A 21,093-nucleotide genomic window follows, 5' to 3' on the forward strand; every position below is an offset into this window, starting at 1 on the left:
ACTGGAGTTTTGGCATGTGTGTTGCCTTTTCAGCACATGGTGTTCTATTAGAAAGAAATTTGTTCAGAGGAAAGGAATTGTTTTAAAGGAATGGAAAATTATTTGGGACTTTGAACACACTACTGGTTAATTCTGTATTAGAGCAGTCTACATTTCCTGGAGTTATGATTGCCCAAGATGTCATTGTACATGAACAGAGCAAAACAGATGTGCTTGAATTTCTTTAGTTTCTTATGAATGTAATAGGAAACAAATGTGCAACCGTACTGAAGCAATGCATTTTTTCTGCTCAGAAAGGCAACCTAGTTCCACAGCAACAATTTTGTTCAAGTGATCAAATTTTCAGCTTTTCTGGTATAAGTGGTTTGAAATAGACATCATTGTCCTATTGACCTATCAGCAGAAACATGATCATCGTGCAGAGCTGTTTCTTAGCCAGCTCCCTAGGATTCTTCTACAGAGAGGAAGTTACTGAAAGACAGTAAAGTCATGTGTTATCTTGTGCTTGAACCACCATGGTTGCTTGCTGTCACAATGAAAACATCATTGAGTGAGATGAGGGGAGGGGAGGTGTGTGAAGTTTCTCTTGGTGCAGTAAATCAAAACTTTTCATTACCCAAAGGTAGACAGAAGAGAGACTGGTGAATCTTGAGTTCATGTTTTCAAACCATTCATGTCTTCCTAACAGGATTTCTCTGTGGGAGGATTGGTACATGTGCTAGAGGTTCTGTTCAAATCTGTTAGTGCCTTGTTACTTGTGCACACAATTCAAAAAGAGCCGTAATCCCAAAAGTTAAAAAGACCACGGTATGGTCAGAAAGAACCACATTGACCATGACTGGCCCCAGACACAGTAGTGAAACTGTTCTGTTTATCAAAACCTGCTCATAGCTGCATGGATTCATCCTTACCACCAGCCTTGGAGTCTGCTGTGGTTATGAACAATGCTTGTACCTTGAGAGAAATGATGATGATGTTGAATTCACCCGGTACTGATCAGGGTGAAGGAATGCTGGCAGACCAGTGAGGGAGATTATACTGCTACTCTATTTGGTGTACCTCATTTAGAGCTAAACGGAATTTAAGACTTGAGGGTTGTCAGCCAGACACTTATAAAAACTTAGTCAATTCTCCCTGAATTAAGCCAAAATTGTCTTTTAAAAAAGTCTTAAGATGATATTTATTTTTGTGTATGTTTGTTTTCAGGATGAATAAGAGATACTTACAGAAAGCAACAAAAGGAAAACTGCTAATAATAATATTTGTTGTAACACTGTGGGGGAAATTAGCATCTGGGGCAAATCATCATAAAGGTAAGAAATTCTTTTCTGTTCTATTATACTCTTGTATCTGTGGACTCTATCAACAAATTCAAAAGTGTCTAGTCTGTGTGACCTTTTTCACTTACATGTATTTGTGTCTTCTGATATTGGTTCACTAATCAGTAGAAAGAATGAGAGTTTTCAGTAGATAGACTTTTATTAATTTATTGAGAATTTAAGTACTTCAGTGCCATTTTCAGCATTCTCTGACTTTAGGTCATTTTGTAATGATAATACAGTTGAAAATATGCTAAAAATGGGGTGGTAAAATAAAAAATCAAATAATGAATACTGCTTATCTCATAAAAATAGTTCGCAGATAGGTATGCTGCAAATGAATTCCTGGAATGGACCCTAGAAAGAAATAAGTTTTAGTAACATTTATGATGCGACTGTTTGCAGTTATCTGTCAAGGCTAACTTCATGGATAATGTGTGCTGAATGTGATAGTTTCATCACCAAAAAAAGACCACTGCCTTGCAGTGTTGTTTGACTTCTATGCTTCACTCCTAACACTGGACCAGGAACTTTGGTAGCTTGTGAGAGTGTGAGATTTCTTTCCTCTTGGTCATTCCAACCCTTGATATGTATACACACCAGCATAAGCTGTGATGGTTTATAGAAGCTTGTAAAAAGGTCTCTTTGTTTGTGTCTGTGTTTCTGTAAATCCTATGCAAGGAGTGAGCTCTCTGGATTCACATACTAATGTCTTCTTACAGGCTGATATAACTTGAAATGTAATCTGCAGTATAATATGATTTTGAACTCCATTTCTCATCATCATATACTGTCTGTTTATCCGCTTATACAAGATCAGCATAAACTCTTAACAACTTGGATGAAGTAAGAATGGAACATGAACAGTACCAAGACCTAAGAAGTTAAATCCAGGAAAAGGATTCCAAAACCACCAGTCAGTTAATTCTGTACGTTTGTGTACATTTTATAATGTTCACTCTGATTATAGGATTTCATGGGCAGGTATTTTTATATAGCAGGTATTTTCTGTTGTGTGAGGACATCTTTCTTCAAAATACCTCAGTGATTAAGGACTTCAGGTTGCAGAGACACTGTCTGCAAAGTCTTGTGCAAGTTGTAATTTGGCTGCAGACAAAACAGATTCTGATGTGGTCCTGCAGGCCACCGAAGATGGACATCATGCCAGATAACAACTGTGCTGACACCCTTTGCTCAGCCTTTGTTTCCCCTCCAAACTGGAATATGGATTTGTGCTGTGGCTTCCCGGTTTAGTTGCCTATTGGAAAAGAGCCAAGATATCCTAGCCTGGATTTAGAATTCTTTGTCTTTGATTATCTTTCTTTAAAAATCGAAAAGCCCATATACAGACAATTTTGGTTTCATACACAAGGACTGGTCAAGCTGTGTTTGCTTCAATTGAATTCAAACTTTTCCAAAGTATACTTGTGACTGTTTTTGAAAATCTGATGAGTAAAACCTATCACCAAGTATTTCACAGAAACAAATTATGATCCTAAGGGCTATTTGAGGAATTAGTGCTTCATAATTGAGAATAAAATGATCCACCACCAATTTTAGCTTTTCTGTGCAAGGGAAACCCCAGCAGAACTACACTATTAATTATTTGGACAGTATTTAACATTTAAGCCTCAGCCTTAGAACAGAAATAACTTAAGAAATATTTAACTTAATCTTTTTGGATAAAAAAAAAAAAAACGTGCTTGAGCCTCCCTGCAAAATCAGATTATTAGCTGTAGGGACTTCTTAACATTCCACCAAGTTAACAAAAAGCTTCTTTTTCTTTAATTTGTAATTTTTCATGCCTATAACAAAATAAATGAATAAATCTTGAAGGGAAAAATAATAGTAAAAAGCATGACTGAGTGTTTAATTTGGAAAAGCAGCTATTGAACATGTTTGGTTTCTTTTGGAAAGAAAAAATATTCAGATTTTTTGAGCCAAATATTTTGGCTTGTGGATTTAGTAAATCAGCTGCACTCACTGTATATGGGGTATTTTTTAAAAAGCACAAATCAGAGCTCAAATACCATTGATTTCCAAAGATACTGGGAGTTTAACTTCCTGTCATGTCATAGAAAATCTTCCCCCCTACTCTCATGGCAGAAACAGAGCTAAGGTACATTCAAGGAGAACTTGGACTGTGTTCACCAATATCCGAATACTGAGAAATGTGTGAGTTTCTTCAGCACTAATTATCCCTAGCATCATTAATCTTCATTTTTAGAAATCTTTACTAACATATTGACAAGACAAACCCCAATGACTTTGAAGAAGCCCCTACAATTTCAAAAATCAATAATCTGCATTTAAAAAAAATCTTTACTTTCTGATAGACTTGCTCATATTATGCACTAGTTGCCCTAACTCTCAAACCCATCTCTTTTTCGGAAGGCAATTGTAAAAGAAAAGAAAAAGAAGAAAAATATAATCAGTGCGTGAAAAATGGTTTAATGAGCATTCTGCTCTCCAGGCGGACTTCAGGAAGAATATAAACAGATGACTCTGACAGGCTATCTCTAGGCTTGTTGCCCCTATTTCAGGGATATGGCACAAATGAGAACTCCCAAGTCAGCAGAAAGAAAACCAGAGGCCGAGGCATGGCATGGGGAACCAGGCTCTGAGGTCCAGTTGAGCAACCCATCAGGGCTACAAACTAGGATTTCAGATTACATTTTTTCAGTGTGTTGTGAGTGCCAAATCCATCCTTCTTTTTCTTGAGAAGTCAGATTTGAAGACACTCCTGCTTCCATTATCTAGGCTGATTGCCGAAGTTTCATCATTCTGAACAGAAAGTCCAAGAGCTAAAAAAGGTAAACACTCAGTGTTTAAAACAACACAAAGCTCACTTTTTTCTGCATAGAGACTTATGTGTTCTCCTGCATAATTCCTGGGTGTGCACATCCTTACATTCCATTTATCCTATCTTCTGTAAAAAAAACTCAATAAGGCTGCTTTTTCTTTCTCGTTTTGCTGAGGACCCTGATATGAGATGATGGGTGTCTCACTCAAGCACACGCGCACGTGAGTCAGCTCGCAGTACCAGATCCATTTGTGCTGCAGTAGCTACATATGAGAAGAGAGGTATATCAATCTCCAAAAGGATGTCAAGATTATGAGTCTAAAAACTGATAAAGACTGATCCTGATCCTCCTACTCATTGCTAGCCCTTGGAAAACAAACCTGTGCAAACACACAATGTGTGCTGGCACATATGGCAGGCAGGCATCAGTTCAGCATCACTTCCTGTTTGCTATTTCTGTCGTAGGGAGCATGAACTGATTTGGTGACCACTGTATCACAGCCCTTGTTTAAGTGTTGGACTGATCCTTTTGAGAAGGATAGCTACTGATAGCCCATTACAAGCACTCCTTTGTAGACAAGAGACTGCTGTGACACAATTTCTACCCTAAAACAAAAAACTTTTTCAAAATTTATGTTTCTTTGAGCTTTTTTGATTACTAAGCTTTTTTTTAATGGATAATACAATAAAATATTCTAACTAAATTAAGAGTTCTTTTGAATCTAAGCATAGTTTAATATTTCTCAAAATACAAAGCAATACATTTTATATTAATTTTAAATCCTTGGGGAAACAAAAGTTTAAAAAGTTTTTATTTAAAAATATAACTAATCATGCATGCTTACATGCCAGAAGAACTTGTTAGGAAACCAGAAAACATTCCAGGTAGATAAATAAAGTAATTGAGTATTTTTGGACTTAATAGATAAAAAGTTATGATAATTTATTTTCATTTAAAAAAAGTCACTCAGAAGCTGAACTTATTCATCTGATGCCTATCATATGGTTAAAATAAGCTAAACCATCGTTTGCTGCTCCTACTTGTCTGCGAATTTACACTAAATTAGAAGTCTGAGGGAATGTCTTTTTATTTGCAAGGAGATAATGAATTTTGGTTTCTCCTTGCAGAGGAGTAGCTGTTCTGCCTGCACACACCATACTCACACAGATAGACAAGGTTTCATTACCTCCTCAAACCCATAGCAGTGTCTCAGACATCTCGATCCTTAAAATAAGTTAGTGTTGGTGCAATACCTAAATAACAAAGTAACAGCTTGAGCTGGAAGCCTCCCATGATGGACCCCAAAAAAAGGAACCCCTGAATTTTTATACTCTCACAGTCTGACGCGTGATAGCCTGGGGTCTTCGGCTCCTTCTTTGTCTCTGAGTGTCCAGTCCCCTGGCTGGGCACCGTGTCCTCTGTTATGCAAAGGGCCGGCAGTTCGCAGCCTCTTGCCTCAAGCTCCCACCCAGAGCTCAACCTGCAGCTGGCACTGCAGCTGCACACCGAGCTACCTGCACTGAATGTATTCCTCAACACCTGAGTATCTTATTCTCTTTGGATATCTCAGAATTTTAGATTGCTCTGGAAGAGCTTTTAAGCCTTATGCCAGATTTGTCATGTTTCCAGAAAAATGAACCGAAAGGTGGCAAGCCTTGAACAGGTCTCCATACAGTCTAACATATGTCCCCCTGTGTGTATCTTTGAGAATGTAACTTTTTAGGGGAAGAAATCTCATAGTAGCGAAAAAATTTAATAAAAATGTGATATCATAGTTCAGTGTGGGCAGTAGTACACCTGGCTCTGGAGGTCAACTGGAGGGCCTCACAAACAGATGGGGTGGTGCAAGTTTGTTCTTTTGGCTTCTAGCATTCAGCAGGGCTCTCTTAGCAAGTGCAGTAATGCTAACATAGCACTGAATCAGCAGGTGACAGGCTCTGCCTGACCCCTGGGCTTTTTTTTTTTTTACTGATTTGTACTGTAGAGAGAGAATATAGCACTTTCCTAAAAGCTATGTGTATGTGGTCCCTCAATGCCCTCATGTCTCTTTTATGCACAAGGGGTGAAATTCACTGGTGATAAGAACAGCTGTTTACATGGTTTAATAGGTCATTTATGTAATATTTGCACTAACCTCGTATTTGTGGTTCTTTTGTATCACTAGGGCAGTGCAAAGGACTTGAGACATGCTGGTGAATCTTGTGCAATGCTTTCCAAACTCTTAGTGTTGTGAATCATGCCTTAGAGATACCATTGTTCGTCTGACCATTGTAATAGATTTTGTCCTAGCGAAACTTTCTCCTTACAGTTATTGACTGACTGATATTCATCTAGTCACTTATTTGTAACTATTTGCTCTACATATAGTTACATGTTCAGATGTCAGTGTATAAAGCCCACTACTGGCTTGTGGTCCGTGGACTTCCAGAACAAACTTTATTATCAAAATTACTGTATATTATGGGTGTGAGTAAATGTACCTTGAAGTTTACTAAAGACTTCCACTTTTCTAAGTGGACATGCTTCTGAACACTGATGGTTAATTCTGCTTATTTCTCTTCCTCATTTGCTGTTTGCTGTGTGTTTAAATCTGAAGCAGTAGTGCAGAAGATATTGTTCTTCTTGTGGAGACTGCCTGCTTTAGACCCCATGAAACTATCTTGAGTGGTTTGGGAGAAAGCCTCCAGAGCTGAGATGACTGTTGAAGAGACAAAGAATAGCCTTTTGAGGTGAAAGAAAGGGGCTTAAGGAGTCAGATGTGACTGCTTTGAGGGGTTCTGCTCTGAGGGCAGACTAGGAAGGGGGAATCCATCCCAGCAGGGGAAGATTTCTTTATAAGCGCTTTTATTTCTATTCATCTTTACTCAGCACCACTGATTTTTCTCTGTTTAAAAATATCTTTGTGTTTGGTTATTAATAATGACTTTGAATTATTAGTCCTGCTGAGGTTTTAGGATACTCTGTAAGAAAAGGTCCACCACAGACCTCTGACTGACTTTGGTCTCATTGCATTTTATATGAAAGATCATACCAAAAGTTCTTGAGCGTTATATTAACTGGAACATTGCAGAATATATGCAGTTGGTTGTCCTCCTAGGAGTCACACTGGAGGTTGCAGTCATTCAGAAGGCCTGTATAAGCCCCTTATTCTGGTGTCTTGTTATTGCATGAAGACTGAGCAAGTTCCTGGCAAAAGTGCTCTGAAGCTTGGGTAAATACCTACAATGTACTGCAGTGAAATATTGCTGTCTAGTTTACTTTATTCAGGAATATTAGGGAATTGCCTATAATTGAGATCTATATTCACAGCATTTTGAGACTCAGTGTCTGGATAAGAATAGCCCTAACTGTTACATGGGAGACCTCTGAAGTTTTCAAATCTTTGTTTTTCTGTAGAAGTTCCTCCATCATGAAGTTATAGGGGTTTAGTATGAATGTACATTTTTTCTTTCTGTTGAGGATTTGACACTGTGTAGAAGAAAACATTTGTAATGCAGAAATAGAGGGTGTTTGTATTCAATTTTAAAAACAGTAAGTAACTTCAGTGCACAGAACAGAAATCAGATATGTCCAGCTAAGCTGGACACTAGATAACCACTAGATAACCACTGGCTAACCACTAGATAGCCACATGCTCCCTCTTGTTCTTTCTTCCTGAATGAGCCTGATTGAAGGTAATGTCATTCTTTGGGGACATAAGATAATTGGTTTGAACTCCTTTGAGCTAAAAAGGGCATCAAATGCAGATCTCCACTTCCATGATATGGGCCCTAATATAAAGGGTAAGCGGATACAGTACTGTTTTTCCCTCAGTTCACACTTTTTTGAAGTACTTCTACTACAGCATATTTGGTGAGAGATCTGATCTTGTGGGTAAATTGTGTATGTTTAACATGCACCTTCTGGTTGTGTGGACCTGTCAAAGGATATAGGAGTTGTTTTGCATATTACCAGGTTCTTTATTGAAATTAGAAGAAAAATACCGAAGATTTAAATGAGGGAATTTGAAAGCATGCAGAGATGTGTGTGGATGCCTTAGGAGCTACCAGGTGAAGCTGGAAGATGTCAACAGGGTCTGTAAAAATATTAGATGGAGACATCCACCCATCTATTGTTAATCTGTCAGTCCTGTTTCATGAAACTCTTTTGTCATATTTACTGTCTCAAAAAATGGACAATCTTATCTCTTGTGGAAGTTTTGCCCAGAGATAGATTCTTTTAAATGAGAATGCTTTGTGTGCAACTTTCACTAACTTAATTCTAAATGTAATTAATGTTTAAATATAGAAACAAAGGAAGATAATAGTTATTTTAGCAGACATGGGGAAGAAAGATATTAGGTGTTCTTATCTAGCTTGGGCATTATTTGAAAGTTTCAGTTGTAACAGGATCTGAACCCAATCCCAGTATTGCCATTTGCTTGAAGATAAAATTGAACAGTCAGTCAAACACTTTCATATCAATATCTGCCAGTGCAATCTAAAATGTTAATACCATATCTGTTAGAATTCAGCAGATAATATTCCTTGGCCTTCTGCCAAGGTAAAGAGGAAAAAATTTTCTCCGATTGCCAAGATGCCAATAGTTCTAATGGTTCACTGGAACATGGGTGCAGAAATCATCACAATAGCAGAGTTACTCCTGTCTCTTCTCTGTGCTGCCAGCTTATAGTGGGTTTCTGTGGCTGGGTTTTGGTAGTGGGGTGGGTGAGGAGGCTACATGTGTAGCTTCTGTTAGAAGGTGCTAGAATCTTCCCGTCCCGTGGAGCCAATGCCAGCTGGCTCCAGGACGGACTTGTGCCACTGGCCAAGGCTGAGCCAATTAGGAGTGATAGTAATGCCTCTGTGATAACATATTTAAGAAAAGAAGACTGTTGCACAGAAGGAATTCCAGCCAGGGAAGAGTGGAGTGAGAACATGGGAATAACAAGGTAGACACCAAGGTCAGTGCAGAAGGAGCGACAGGAGATGCTCCAGGTGCTGGAGCTGTGGCCCCTGCAGCCCGTGATGCAGACCATGGTGGAGCAGCTGTGCCCCTGCAGCCCATGGAGGACCATCGGGGTGCAGAGACCCACCTGCAGCCCATGGAGGAGCCCATGCTGGAGCAGGTGGATGCATGAAGGAGGCTGTAACCCCGTGGGAGGCTCAGGATGGAGCAGGGTCCTACTGGAGGCCTGCAGCCCATGGAGAGGGAAACCCATGCTGGAGCAGGCTTTTCCCGAGTAGGACTTGTGGCGCCTATAGGGGACCCATGTTGGTACAGCTCATTCATGAAGGACTGCACCCCATGGAGGAGTGACCCATGGGACAGCAGTTTGGGAAGAACTGCTGTCCGAGGGATGGACTCACACCAGAGAGGCCCATCAAGGACTGTCTCCCATGGGAGGGACCCCACGGGAGCAGGGGAAAGACTCCTCTCTCTGAGCAGCGGCAGAAACAACAACTGACTGTAACCCCCATTGCCCATCCCCCTGCACTGCTGGGGGGGAGGGGGGAGAACATGGAAGGAAGGTGAGGGGAAGGTGTTTTAAAGATTATTTTACTTCTCCCTCTTTTGCTCTGACCCTGTTAGTAATAAATTCAGTTAAAATCCCGACTTTGAATCTGTTTTACCTGTGATGGTGATCAGTAAGTGACCTCTCCTGGCTCTTAACTCATGAATCCTTCATTGTTTTTTTGTCTCTCCTCTGCCCATTTGCAGAGGGGAGTGAGGGAGTGGCTTTAGTGGGTACCTGGCATCCGGCCATCACAGCAAATATCTGCCTTCGTTTTTGCCCCCATTCCCACCATCATCTTGGCTGTGAAACTTGTCTGTCCTTGAAGCAGCAATGGAGAGAGAAGCTGGAGAGTTGCAATGAGATATCATACATTTTTTTTTATACTGATCACTTAAAAGTGTTTATATTTGGCAAGTAGTGCGGTTTCTGGATGTTTTTCTAAGAAAAGGAAAAGGACAGTTCTGTATTTTGGGCCTGGTATTGTAATCCCAATGTCAAATTTTTATTAACTTTCCATGAGTGATTACCCAGGATCCTTTTCTTAAATACAGTTAGATTTTATGTTGCAGTGGAAAGAAGATGACTGCACAGAAGATTATATTCTGGTAGAAATTACATAGTTGATTTTACAGTTTGAAATGCCAAATTTCTTAATGTTTTCCGTCCTTTCGTTTGTGGTAATATTATCTTCCTTTGGATAACTGTCCCACCAATCATCAGCTAATTTCTGTTTTGGAAGATTAAGCTTTCCTATTCTTTTGTGTTAAGAAAATATTGTAAGATGTTCTGATAGTATGCTTATCCTTCTGTTACTTGTTCCTATCATTAGTAAATGTTGACATTTCCCTAATACTAGAATCAGATCTACTTTTCCATTTTTATATTCTTGATTTCAAATTAGTCCTGTAGATTTGTTATGTGTACTAAGTCATGCATTCTGCTAGATTCCTTAATATAGCTAGGAAAAGAGCGTGCTTACATTTGCATGCCATTGTTTTGACTAAAACCATTAAAACAGGATGAAATAAATTGTTAAATGCTCCCTTCTCCATCCAATAGTCATCTTTTTTTCAGTTAGTTTTGGTTTAATAATACCCTCTCTTGGAACTGTTGATCAGAATTTCCCTTGTTTCAATGACTTTTTAAGTGCTCAATTAATGTAGCACAAAGTAATATATATTTTTGTTAGCATTTCTAGATTTAAAGATTATTTTTCGGATCTGCAGTTATATTCTGAATTTTTCATTTGCCTAAATGGATATCATGTCATAGAGAACGTCTTAAATAAATTTTTCCTTGGAGTAGAAAAGGAAAGGAATGGATGTTAGATGCAACTGTGATCAGGAAGGAAGAGAATGACTGTTTAGTGACTTGGAGACTCCTATCATACACCGTGGAGCAGGATGCTATGCCACAGCAGGAAATTGCAGCTGCCTGTGCCTACTTCCCAGAACTTTCCCCTTTGCTGGAAACATTGTTACTCATTGACTATATTGGTTACACTGTCTTTGAAGAGGTAAATATCAGATGAGTTTATACAAATAAACCTTTTGAGGAAATTTCATTCTCTGTCTCTTTATATAAATACTTAATGCTGATAACAAGAGTCTACTGAATTACTCTGAAAATGTGAATCCTTCTGTGCAGGAAAGCTCTGATGTACCTTATGATTGAAGGTTCCAGCCTTGGAATTTGACATGAATTGTAGAAGAGCTGTATCTGGATATTCTTATGGCTTTGGCACTGATGGTATATTGCACAGTCATGACTCGTACGAAGTTTATGTTCAAGACCATGAAATCAGCTTTCTGTGGTGGAGAGACCAAGCAGATTTTTCTCCACTGTTATAACAACTTCATTTTTTCCTGTCCTTTTCCTTGGAGAATTGCTCATAAAATTTTAGTAGCATCTGGGACTATCAAACAAAAATATAATCGAAATTAAAATCTGAATAGTTTATGTTTTCCTTTACGTTGTGGTTTCTCCAGATTCAACATTTTAAGATCATGTCATTTTTATAGGTCAGATATAATGGGTCAATATCATATTATAATTACAGTCTGATCTTTAACAGTATCTGTGTGGAACTAGATGATCTTTAAGGTCCCTTACAACCCAAACCATTCAATCCAGATGTGTAAAATTAATATAATGGCATGGTTAGGACCAATTCCATCTTCAAAGTCTAGATCTGGTTTCATGTAGGGATGACGTATATCCTAGTGTCAGTCTTAAAGTTTTTTGCACTGTCTCTTGGGCTTTCCAACATACATCTCATACATCCAACATACATTCCATATGTGCACCGATAACTGTCCCATATGTTTGCAGGTATCTACTGCACACGTCCATAATCTGACTCAGGGGTATTTCACATATTCAGGTTGTGTGTTTTGTGCCTGAAAAAGCACATCCCATATGGAGATTATTTTTATAACATTCAGGGCATATATTAATCTAACTTTCATCTATGTTAATTTTCTGCTGATGATGTCTAAAGACTGTGCCCTTCTCTCTTGACACTCTTCACTGAATTTACTCTACAGCAGTGTTAAGTAATTGCTAGTACAATGTCATATTCTAGAACAGTTGTTCTTTATTCATATAGGTGCCAAGAAAATGTTCAGAAACAGTCAACTTATTCTGGGGAAGAACAGTAGAAAAATACTTTCTTTCTTTTCCTTCTGAACACAAAATTTTAGTTCTGTTCTTTTGAGGGGGGAGCTGAGGGAATTTACCATTTTAAGGCTCACTGGGGCAGTCTTTCACTGCAGTAGAGATTTAGAATCATAGAATCAGAGAATTATTTAGGTTGGAAAAGACCTTTAAGATCATCAAGTCCAACCTAAAAGACTCAATGTAAATTTGTAAACGGTTCTCATAGTTTTAGAAGATAAGAGAGTTGATCTAAGCTGCACAAACCAATGGCTCCAAAGCAACAAAGTCTTTGTGCATGCATATGTGCACAGAGGTATGACAGACCTGAATGAAAGAAGAAAATGCAAGGTCATCACTGTTAAATTAGCTTACATGGACCATTTTCGTGGTTTTTTAAGTGCTTGTCATTTATTTATAGGAGTTTCAGAAAATACTAGGTGCTTTTCAAACCTAACTGAAAACTCGGGGAATTTTCCACAATATCCAGATTTAGGCATCTCTCCTAAGTGGTCTGGAAAACCTTTCAGCTCATTCTTTTCAAAATGTGGGAACTCAAACTTTCAGGGTAGGTGTGAATACTTCCCTGAATTGATATAGCAAAGAATTTACAACCTGTTGGAAAACTTCTGGAACTCTTGGAAAGTCTCTTAGCTGGAGGACTTGGGTATTGTTGACTATGGATGTTGTTCTATCTGCCTAAGAACTCATCTCCTGTATCAGAATCATAATGTCTGAATAAAATTGTAAAGGTTTTATTTTATTTCTAGTGTTCAAATGGAGTCTCATGCTGCAGTTCAGAAGCCAGTGAAATTTGGTCTATGACAGATTAATTTATATCTGCATATCATTCTGCAAATGTCATTCTGTTTTTCTAAAACCTGGATTTTACGTTTCTTCCATTTCTTCTTGTTGAGCTAACATACACAGAATCAGAGTATGGCTGGAGTTGGAAGAGACCTCTGGACATCATCTAGTCCAACCTCCCTGCTAAAGCAGGTTCACCTATAGCAGGTTGCACAGAATCATGTCCAGACAGGTTTTGAATATCTTCAGAGAAGGACACTCCACAGCCCTGCTGGGCAGCCTGTTCCAGTTACTGTCACCCTCACAGTAAAGCAGGTTTTTGTCATATTCAGATGGAATTTTCTATGTTTCACTTTCTGCTTGTTGTCCCTGTTCCTTTCTCTGGGCACCACTGAAGAGAGTCTGGCCTCATTCTCTTGACACCTGCCCTGTATGCCATGTGTGCATGCAGAGAAATTCTGAAAGAATTCTTAAATTTGCAAAGGAATAATACTGAAATTTTGACCTTCCCTTTGGGAGTGCGAAAGTACTATTTCAGTGTGACCAAGAAACACCCACTTCTCCACTTAGATGGGAGGAAAGCTGTGGCCTATGTACTGGAGTGTGGAGGCTGGCTTTGGGGTTCAGATGATAGGAAGCAGGAAAATCATAAAAGAGCAGTCTGCTTTGTGCAGCTCTCTTTTACCAGACTGAGCAAGAATTCTGTCTGTAATGATGAGGAGGCTGAGGCAGGAGCTGCCAAGTCTGTCTTGTTCTTTTTTCCCCATAGATTTGTATAACTCTTGTACTCAAATTGTTCTCAGGCAAATGCAGTAGACTTGGTATTCTTTTTGCAAAGTACTTCTGGCTTCAATATCAAGTGCCCTTGAATGACTGAAGTATAAAGCTGAATGTGTGGGTTATTTTGGGTGAATGCAGAGCTGCAGAAAGGATATGCATAAGAAAAAGTGTTCTGTTAATACCAGGACAAATCTTGGGTGCATTGTGCCATTGTATTTTTAGGTGCAAGTTATTAGAATTGCTTCAGCTGAGTCTATGCTTCAGAACCATGTATGAGGGGAGAGCTGTCTGAGTGGGTGGCTGAGAAGGTCAGAATTGTTCTGGATCCAGAATTTGAACCCAAGACTATGTATGTATCAGATGAGAGGGAAGCAAGGACGAAGTGGTTAAGCCTGTAATTCAATCTCAGTGACTAGAACTAATCACAGAAAAGGCTGAAATGATCATTAGATTCCTTCAGTGAGCTGGAAGACTAAGGAAAACCAAAGTTAAGTTTTAAAAATAAGATAGCAGAAAGTATTGTACCAAGGAAAAACAAAATGAAAATATTTCTGAGGTAAAATACTTATTTAAAACTTCACTCAGTTTTGTTCTGTTATATGAATATGGTACCAATAGAAAAAAAATAATTACTGGTGCTGAACTTTCATCTAAGATGCATTGGCATGTGTCAGATTAATGTGGAAATTTTGTGAAATGGAACCCAGAAGGTGTGCTAACTGCTACACACCACAGAGTGGAAAGTAAATATATTTCTAGGTGAATATTGAGAAAATAAGCATCTGGAAGAAATGGGAATTTTGGCTTCTTAATTGCCTCATTCACCCCAGAACATCTGCCAGAGATATTAAGGGCAAATATAACTATATCTGAGAGAAGATATAAGTTTAAATAAGGAAGGAGAAAAAGTAATTTTGTGCCATCTTGTTACACTGATGCACACTGTACATATGAAGGCTGTGTAAATATTTTTTTCCTTCTAGTTTTGGTTAAAAATCATCTTAGGAGAATTAAAATATTGTTTCCATGCCCATGTTTATGTTTTAAGAACCTGGGGAAATCCTTAAAATCTCAGTTATGGTAAGGAAATAATCCATATTTTTTCCCTCATTGAAACAATACATAGTATACTAGAAAGCTAGGTTGCAGAAGTTATGCCCTGGAAACATCTGAGAAAAGAATTAACCTGTCATTCTACTTAGACCACTTCTGTTCATAGTATAGTTTAGATGACCATCAGTCCTGGAAACTTCTCTTGAGGGACTGAAGGAATAAAGGGCACTCAGGCCCTCTGCCTGACGTTAGGTAAGAAGATGGGATTGGATAAAAGCAGTTAAAAAGTGGGCAATTAGGAGGAACCTCCTGTCATGGATGGAATGGGAGCTCCAGACAAAGTTTATTAGAGAAGCCCTCCCATTAAGTCACAAGGTGCAGAAAGGACACCCTTACTTTCTAAACTCCTCAGAGAGGAGCCTAGGTGCGACTGGATCCAATTTTAGCCCCAGACTGTCAACAGTTTAAGTCTGAGGAATTACAGAGGTGCGATTGTACAGCTTTGTCCCACAGGATTAAGAATGGCAAATCAGATATAGTTATATAAAAATGGATATTTATTATGATAAATGAATAGACAAAAAGATCTCAGTCAGAATTATTTACTACACCATATAGAAGCTAAGATTACTGATATAATATTGGGCACTATATCAAAGCAGTTTGAGTAAAGCAATTATATTAATGCTAGCCAAAAAGAAAGAAAGAATTATTAAGTAGGGGGTGATCTAACTCACCGATACCAAAGACCATGGGCAGATCTTTCACTCAGCCTTGAGGAGTAGCCTTGAGGGGTGCCCCTGCTCCCAGGAGGAATCTCCACACACACTCCAAGAAAGGGGCGTGTTAGAAGAACCTACCATATGAAAATGGACTGGGCTTTTATAGTATTAAGTAACTGTCTGTCAGTCATTTGTCTATGGTACAACCATGTCAGCTTATCATTTTTAGATAAGGATACCTTACTGTATCTGCCCAATCTTTGCTTCACTATCAAGATGTTAACTCTAGGGTAATTTGAGTCAAACTGGTTTTAGCATAATTCAACACCAAAACCAGCATGACACACCCTCTCAGTCCACTGCTGCTAGCCTTGCAAATACGGCATTGTTCGAGTTGCTTGATGACATTCCAAGGGCAGACTATCCTGCTACACCCCATTGCACAGTGCTCACTGGTCTTATGCCTTTCTTGACTTTTTAGCTTTTGCCCCGCTTCATTAGATGCATTTCCTGCAAAGCAATTTAAAGACAGAACACATTTCCCACCCTTCTGTCACATCACTGTCATTAGGTTATCCTTTGGTTTACTCTGAAAACAGCTTATATACAGGAAAATGACTGAAGAAAAGACCATATCCACCAGAGAGGGGTTAAGTATATTCTACTTCACAAATCTGAAGTAAAGTCTATGTGTTAGAGAAAAAGAAAGAATATTTAAACTGATATAAGTTTAAATTTTCTTTCAACCTCCCCCCCCAAAAAAACCCCAGCCCATAAGGAACACTGCATATCGTTGCTCATAAAAATGCCATATTCTAGAAACAGCTGTTCTTTAGTTATAGAAATACCCAAAAATGTACAGAATCAGTCAGCTATTTTTGGAAATAGCAAAGCACAAAAATATTTTAATTAGTTTGGACTAAGACCTCCATTACTAGATCATCAACATTTTCTGTTCATGTTAAAGGCATTTAGAATTTAAAGTTAGGTTATTTTTTCTGAAAGTGAGAGCAAAACTGAATTAAAATAGTCTGACTGACGTATGGAAATAATACTTTTATTTTTGCAGTTCATGTGGTTTATATCATCACAGGTGGCATTTAACCCTCATTATTTTTTCATCTTTCTGAAACAAACAAGCTAGTCTGTTGGGCATTATTGACAGTAAGTACTGAAAGTGCTTTTAAAAATAATGAATTTGCTGAAGCAAGTGTCTTTCTCAAGTCTAGTTCTTGTTTCTGTTTTCAAATATGAATTAGTCTAATGAACATTTTTAACCTGGATATACAATAAATGATGGTGTATGGGAAAAAAAAAAAGAAAAAATTCCTGCTAATCAGACTGATCTTGGCTACCAGAAAAGCTCCCCCAAAAATTTGTCATTGGAACAGATCTGTAGTGATTATAAACTAATTTGCTTTTCTGCTGGGTGCTAGGAATACAACAGTCTACACTTAAGCAGCATTACGACCCACACTAAAAATATGGGAAAATGCCAAATTATGGCTTATACTAATAGAGTCGTAGGAGAGGAGTGTTAAACTATAAAATATCACTCTATTTTTCATAACAATGGTCACTAGGGGGTAACAATTTCAGTAGTTTTAAATGAAGATTTAATTTTTATTTATTTATTTATTTAATGAAAAAATCAACTAGGTTCATGCATAGCAGATGTGAATAATTAAAGAGGAGATAGTGGTAAACATGAGATTTCTTTCTTACAGACAACCTGGAGAAAAATATGGAAACATTACTTTACAGCTATGGATGGGATTTAAGGACTTCAGACTATTTCTGTGTCCCTTTATTAAAAACAGCATCCTGCAGTCCTCTGAAGAATCCTAAGGGTTCTCCTTCAAGAAGAACAAGGACTGGTTTGATGAAAACAATCCCAAATCTTCGTTCGCAAAGCCTAGCCATGGTTATTAATACAGTGAGGAAATAAGTCATTATGTATTTTAAATCCAGGATGTCTGTCTGAGTCCTTTAAGTTTCTCTTCTTGTTTTGTTTTTTTCTTTGAAGGAGAAAGTTCACTGTTTAAAGAGAACTTGAAAATCAGTCTTGATATGTTACTAACATAAATAATAAAATTTTAAAAGCTCCTGAAATAAAAGCTAGGCAAATATGTTTCTCAAATGTCCTTCTGCTTCTTCCCCTGACTTAAGTGCTGTATTTGGACCTGCAAGTGACTCCTCTGCATGGTCCTGGCAAATGTCTGAGATCTTAAAAGTCAGCTTTCCAGAGGAGGACAAATCAGTGGATATATTTTAGCTTGGTTTAGTTATACATTTATATTGTCATTCTTGGATCAGACGTGGTCATCCAGAGCACTGACCATTAGGTCTATTTCAGTATTGTGGTAATGTCAGATTCCAATGAGGGCAGTCTCTGAGATGAAATGACTAATCGGGGACCAAATCATGTCTCTCCTGATGTAGCCCTTCCCTTAAGGAGGGATCTTGCACATGTAAAATTCAGGTAAGACCTTCTGGTGGTGCTTCTTTCTCTAGCTGCATTGATTATACAGGGTTGTTCAGATTAGATAGTCACTGTAGGCATCCAGTGTATGGTGACATGTGTCTTTGCTTTTGTAGAGAACAGTGGAAACCCCACTTTTATTATTTTTATAATAATGCAGTAAATGATATATAAATATTCAGAAAGTAAATAAGGATGTCAAGATGCATTGCTGTGTTGGATCCTTCTACTTAGAGATACTTTCTTGTATGTCCTTGACTGTATATGTATGTATGTAGGTGTGCATATGTAAAGTACTTGAAAAAAAATAAGCAGGGACAAAACTCCAGCAAGTGTCTCCAGTTTGCAGGTTGAGACACTGCAGTGCACTGCTTTTGGGGTTCAGAACCATACATGAACTGCTGAAATTTGGTTTCTGTTCGTTCAACTGACAACGTATTCATGTAATATGCCTGTTGCTGGGCTCTAGAAACAAATGTATGAGAAGGGAAATGTGGATGAACATGTGACTCCCTTGGAGAGTTGGGACAGAGGATCAGAAATAATCAGATAACATCTGTGTTATGCAGCATATTTGTTAAAGTAAAAATCCAAGTGAAGAGCAGTCACAAACCACAAATACCAGTGGTTGTGTGTGAAATAAAAGGAAATTCATAGTACCCATATTTTTCTATTGTGTGTCTAGGTCCTTAGAAATTATAGGTGCCCAGTCAACATAGAAGTCCTAGACTATGCAAAGAATTGGGTGTTAACTTCTCACCGAATTTGGGAAAGGATGGTTCACTCTGCTGCATCTTCACTTTCTGATTTTCTCATCTTTTTATTTTGTTTTACAATAATCCAGTAACTACAGTTGCACCTGAAGGATATGCACTAGGAGTATTCTGAAGATTTCTCTGACTTGTGAGCCCAATAAAGATAAAACTCCTGCTAGATTTGTGTATGTGATCAGACAAGGTATCTCACGAATGGCATTTTGTCAAATCCTATGGCTTATCCACTTGCTGTTCAGCTTTTAAAGTTGTGAATTGAAGAGGAAGGCAATTTTTTTTCTGTTTTTATGACAGTCTTTCACACACTAAAGAAGATTATGCTTGGCTCCCTTCACAACATATCAGTGCTGTGGACCTGGACAGTTATTTAATGTTCATCTATTTTTCTGGTGTGCATTTTAAAATTAAAGTAGTAAAAATATTTGTCATGAGGCAGTGTAGATATTCCTAAGGAATTGTGGGTAAGTGGTTATTTCTGCATAACAGTTTCATCTAACCTTAGAAAGAGGCATAGCCCTATGGATATTTATAAATGGTCTGCTGTCATTTTTGACATGTTGTTAGGCACTGGCAGACAAATACAGCACACTACTATATATTGTATATATCACTCAGCTTCACACATGGGACTTTGAAAAAGTCCAAATAGCCCACAGATTAACAACTGCTACCCAATCTGCTGGTCTCTCTGTTATTTAACAAAAAATCACTCTTCAGTGCAGTCTGAGGGCTGAGGTTTTGAGGTTCTAATGTTGACCTCTGTGAGGAAAATTCTACATTAAACTAGCAAAAAGATCAAAGAATATGCAGTCATAAAAATGTATACAGCCAGTATGTGGATGTTATGATTTTATGTGCAGGTGGTCATTTGTCTCTTATATTTAGTGTTCCTTGCAAGTTCTTTTTAGCAATAGTTGCATTACAATTCAACTATTAAATTTACTTATTGTTTTTTAAATTTTCATTTCTCCCTGAGGGCCTATCACTCTCCTTCCCCCCCCTGCTCCATCTTTTCAAGTTGTTAGAAAGATGTGAGAACTGTGGATACCTCTTCAGAATCTCCCTTTGGCATGACCAGTCTCTGGCACTGACATAACACCTTGGACGGTGCCTCATTCCTGGTGTCTGCAGAAGCATTGCTCTGGCTCTTGTGGGAGAATGATGGATTTGGGTGTTGAGTAACATGGCAGAGGAGGAGCTGTGGGAGCTGGACCTGTTTGGTAGCTTGCCTTGAGCAGTGGCTCCTTCACCAGCCCTTTCAGCAGCAACAACACGGCACCATAGCCTTCCCTCTGTTCCCTGGCAGGAGGCACAGTTACTTGGCTGGTTTGTGAGTCTCATGTTCAATGCAGGAGGCTTGATCTCTCTGGGGTAATGCAAAGTTAGTTTACTAATAATTTGCTTGTATTTTGCTCCAGATGTGCTTTTTGTGATCTCAGAACACTCATACCCAAGAGCTGCCCAGCAAGCTCTGCTGTGCTCTATACTTGTGTCTCAGCAGTGGTATAGATACACAAGGTGCCTGGCATATTGCATGGATAGGCAGTAAGGGAAAGAGATCCTGAGCTGGCCTGGCATGGCCTCTTACTTCCCTGTGAGCAATGTATGAACTTCCATAGAGATATGGGATTAAGATAACAACCATAAAACCGTGTCTCCATTCTCTGAAAAAGTCCCTGAATAATTATAAATTCCAACACCCTCTCCATATCTTTGTTTTGAATAGATTTTTCTTGAAGACGTTAATTGCTTCAGATGCTTTTGTTACCTGACAGTTTTTACAAAGCATGCTTCTGGAGTTCTGGGAACTGTGACATTTTTGCACCTTCTGACTTTGGATAGCAATGAGGATGGGTATATATGTTTCCTATCAACAGCTTCTACTGACAAGAGTTCCTTCAGAAACAAATGCCAGGGAGTCTGCTAAGAGCATCTTAAAAGATGCTTTTTCAGCAAGAAGAGATATCTGAAAGTATTATCTACTGGGAATCCTTGAGCAAAAATATTCTTGATTGCACTGCTCTGAATGGCTCTCTTGGTAGTTTCTCCTCTTTTACTTGGCTTGTTGAAATGTGCTTTCTTTTCCTCTGTCTTGAAGAATAGCCAGCCTCTTTCCAGGCTATCCATAGACTGTCCAGATCCTTAATGATTCATCATGCCCATGGCTTAGAGACTTGCTATTTATATGGAATCAATAATGT

The 21,093-nt window shown here is 38.4% G+C and overlaps 1 protein-coding gene across 13 annotated transcripts in view; it reads left to right on the top strand.

The window, feature by feature from the left end:
- The window catches only part of FAM19A2 (family with sequence similarity 19 member A2, C-C motif chemokine like), a 180,620-nt gene that overhangs the window by 125,431 nt on the left and 34,096 nt on the right, over positions 1–21,093 (top strand). For all 13 annotated transcript variants that reach the window (XR_003530124.1, XR_003530120.1, XR_003530121.1 and 10 more), the window contains one exon: positions 1,207–1,313. Coding sequence is in view for 1 of the 13 variants with exons in the window: in XM_027658193.1 (XP_027513994.1) it covers positions 1,207–1,313 (107 nt within the window). In the remaining 12 variants the exon portion in view is untranslated. The remainder of the gene's footprint in view (positions 1–1,206; positions 1,314–21,093) is intronic.

Source organism: Corapipo altera, unplaced genomic scaffold (genome assembly GCF_003945725.1).
Source record: "Corapipo altera isolate COAL_440 unplaced genomic scaffold, ASM394572v1 1, whole genome shotgun sequence".
Lineage (NCBI taxonomy): Eukaryota > Metazoa > Chordata > Aves > Passeriformes > Pipridae > Corapipo > Corapipo altera.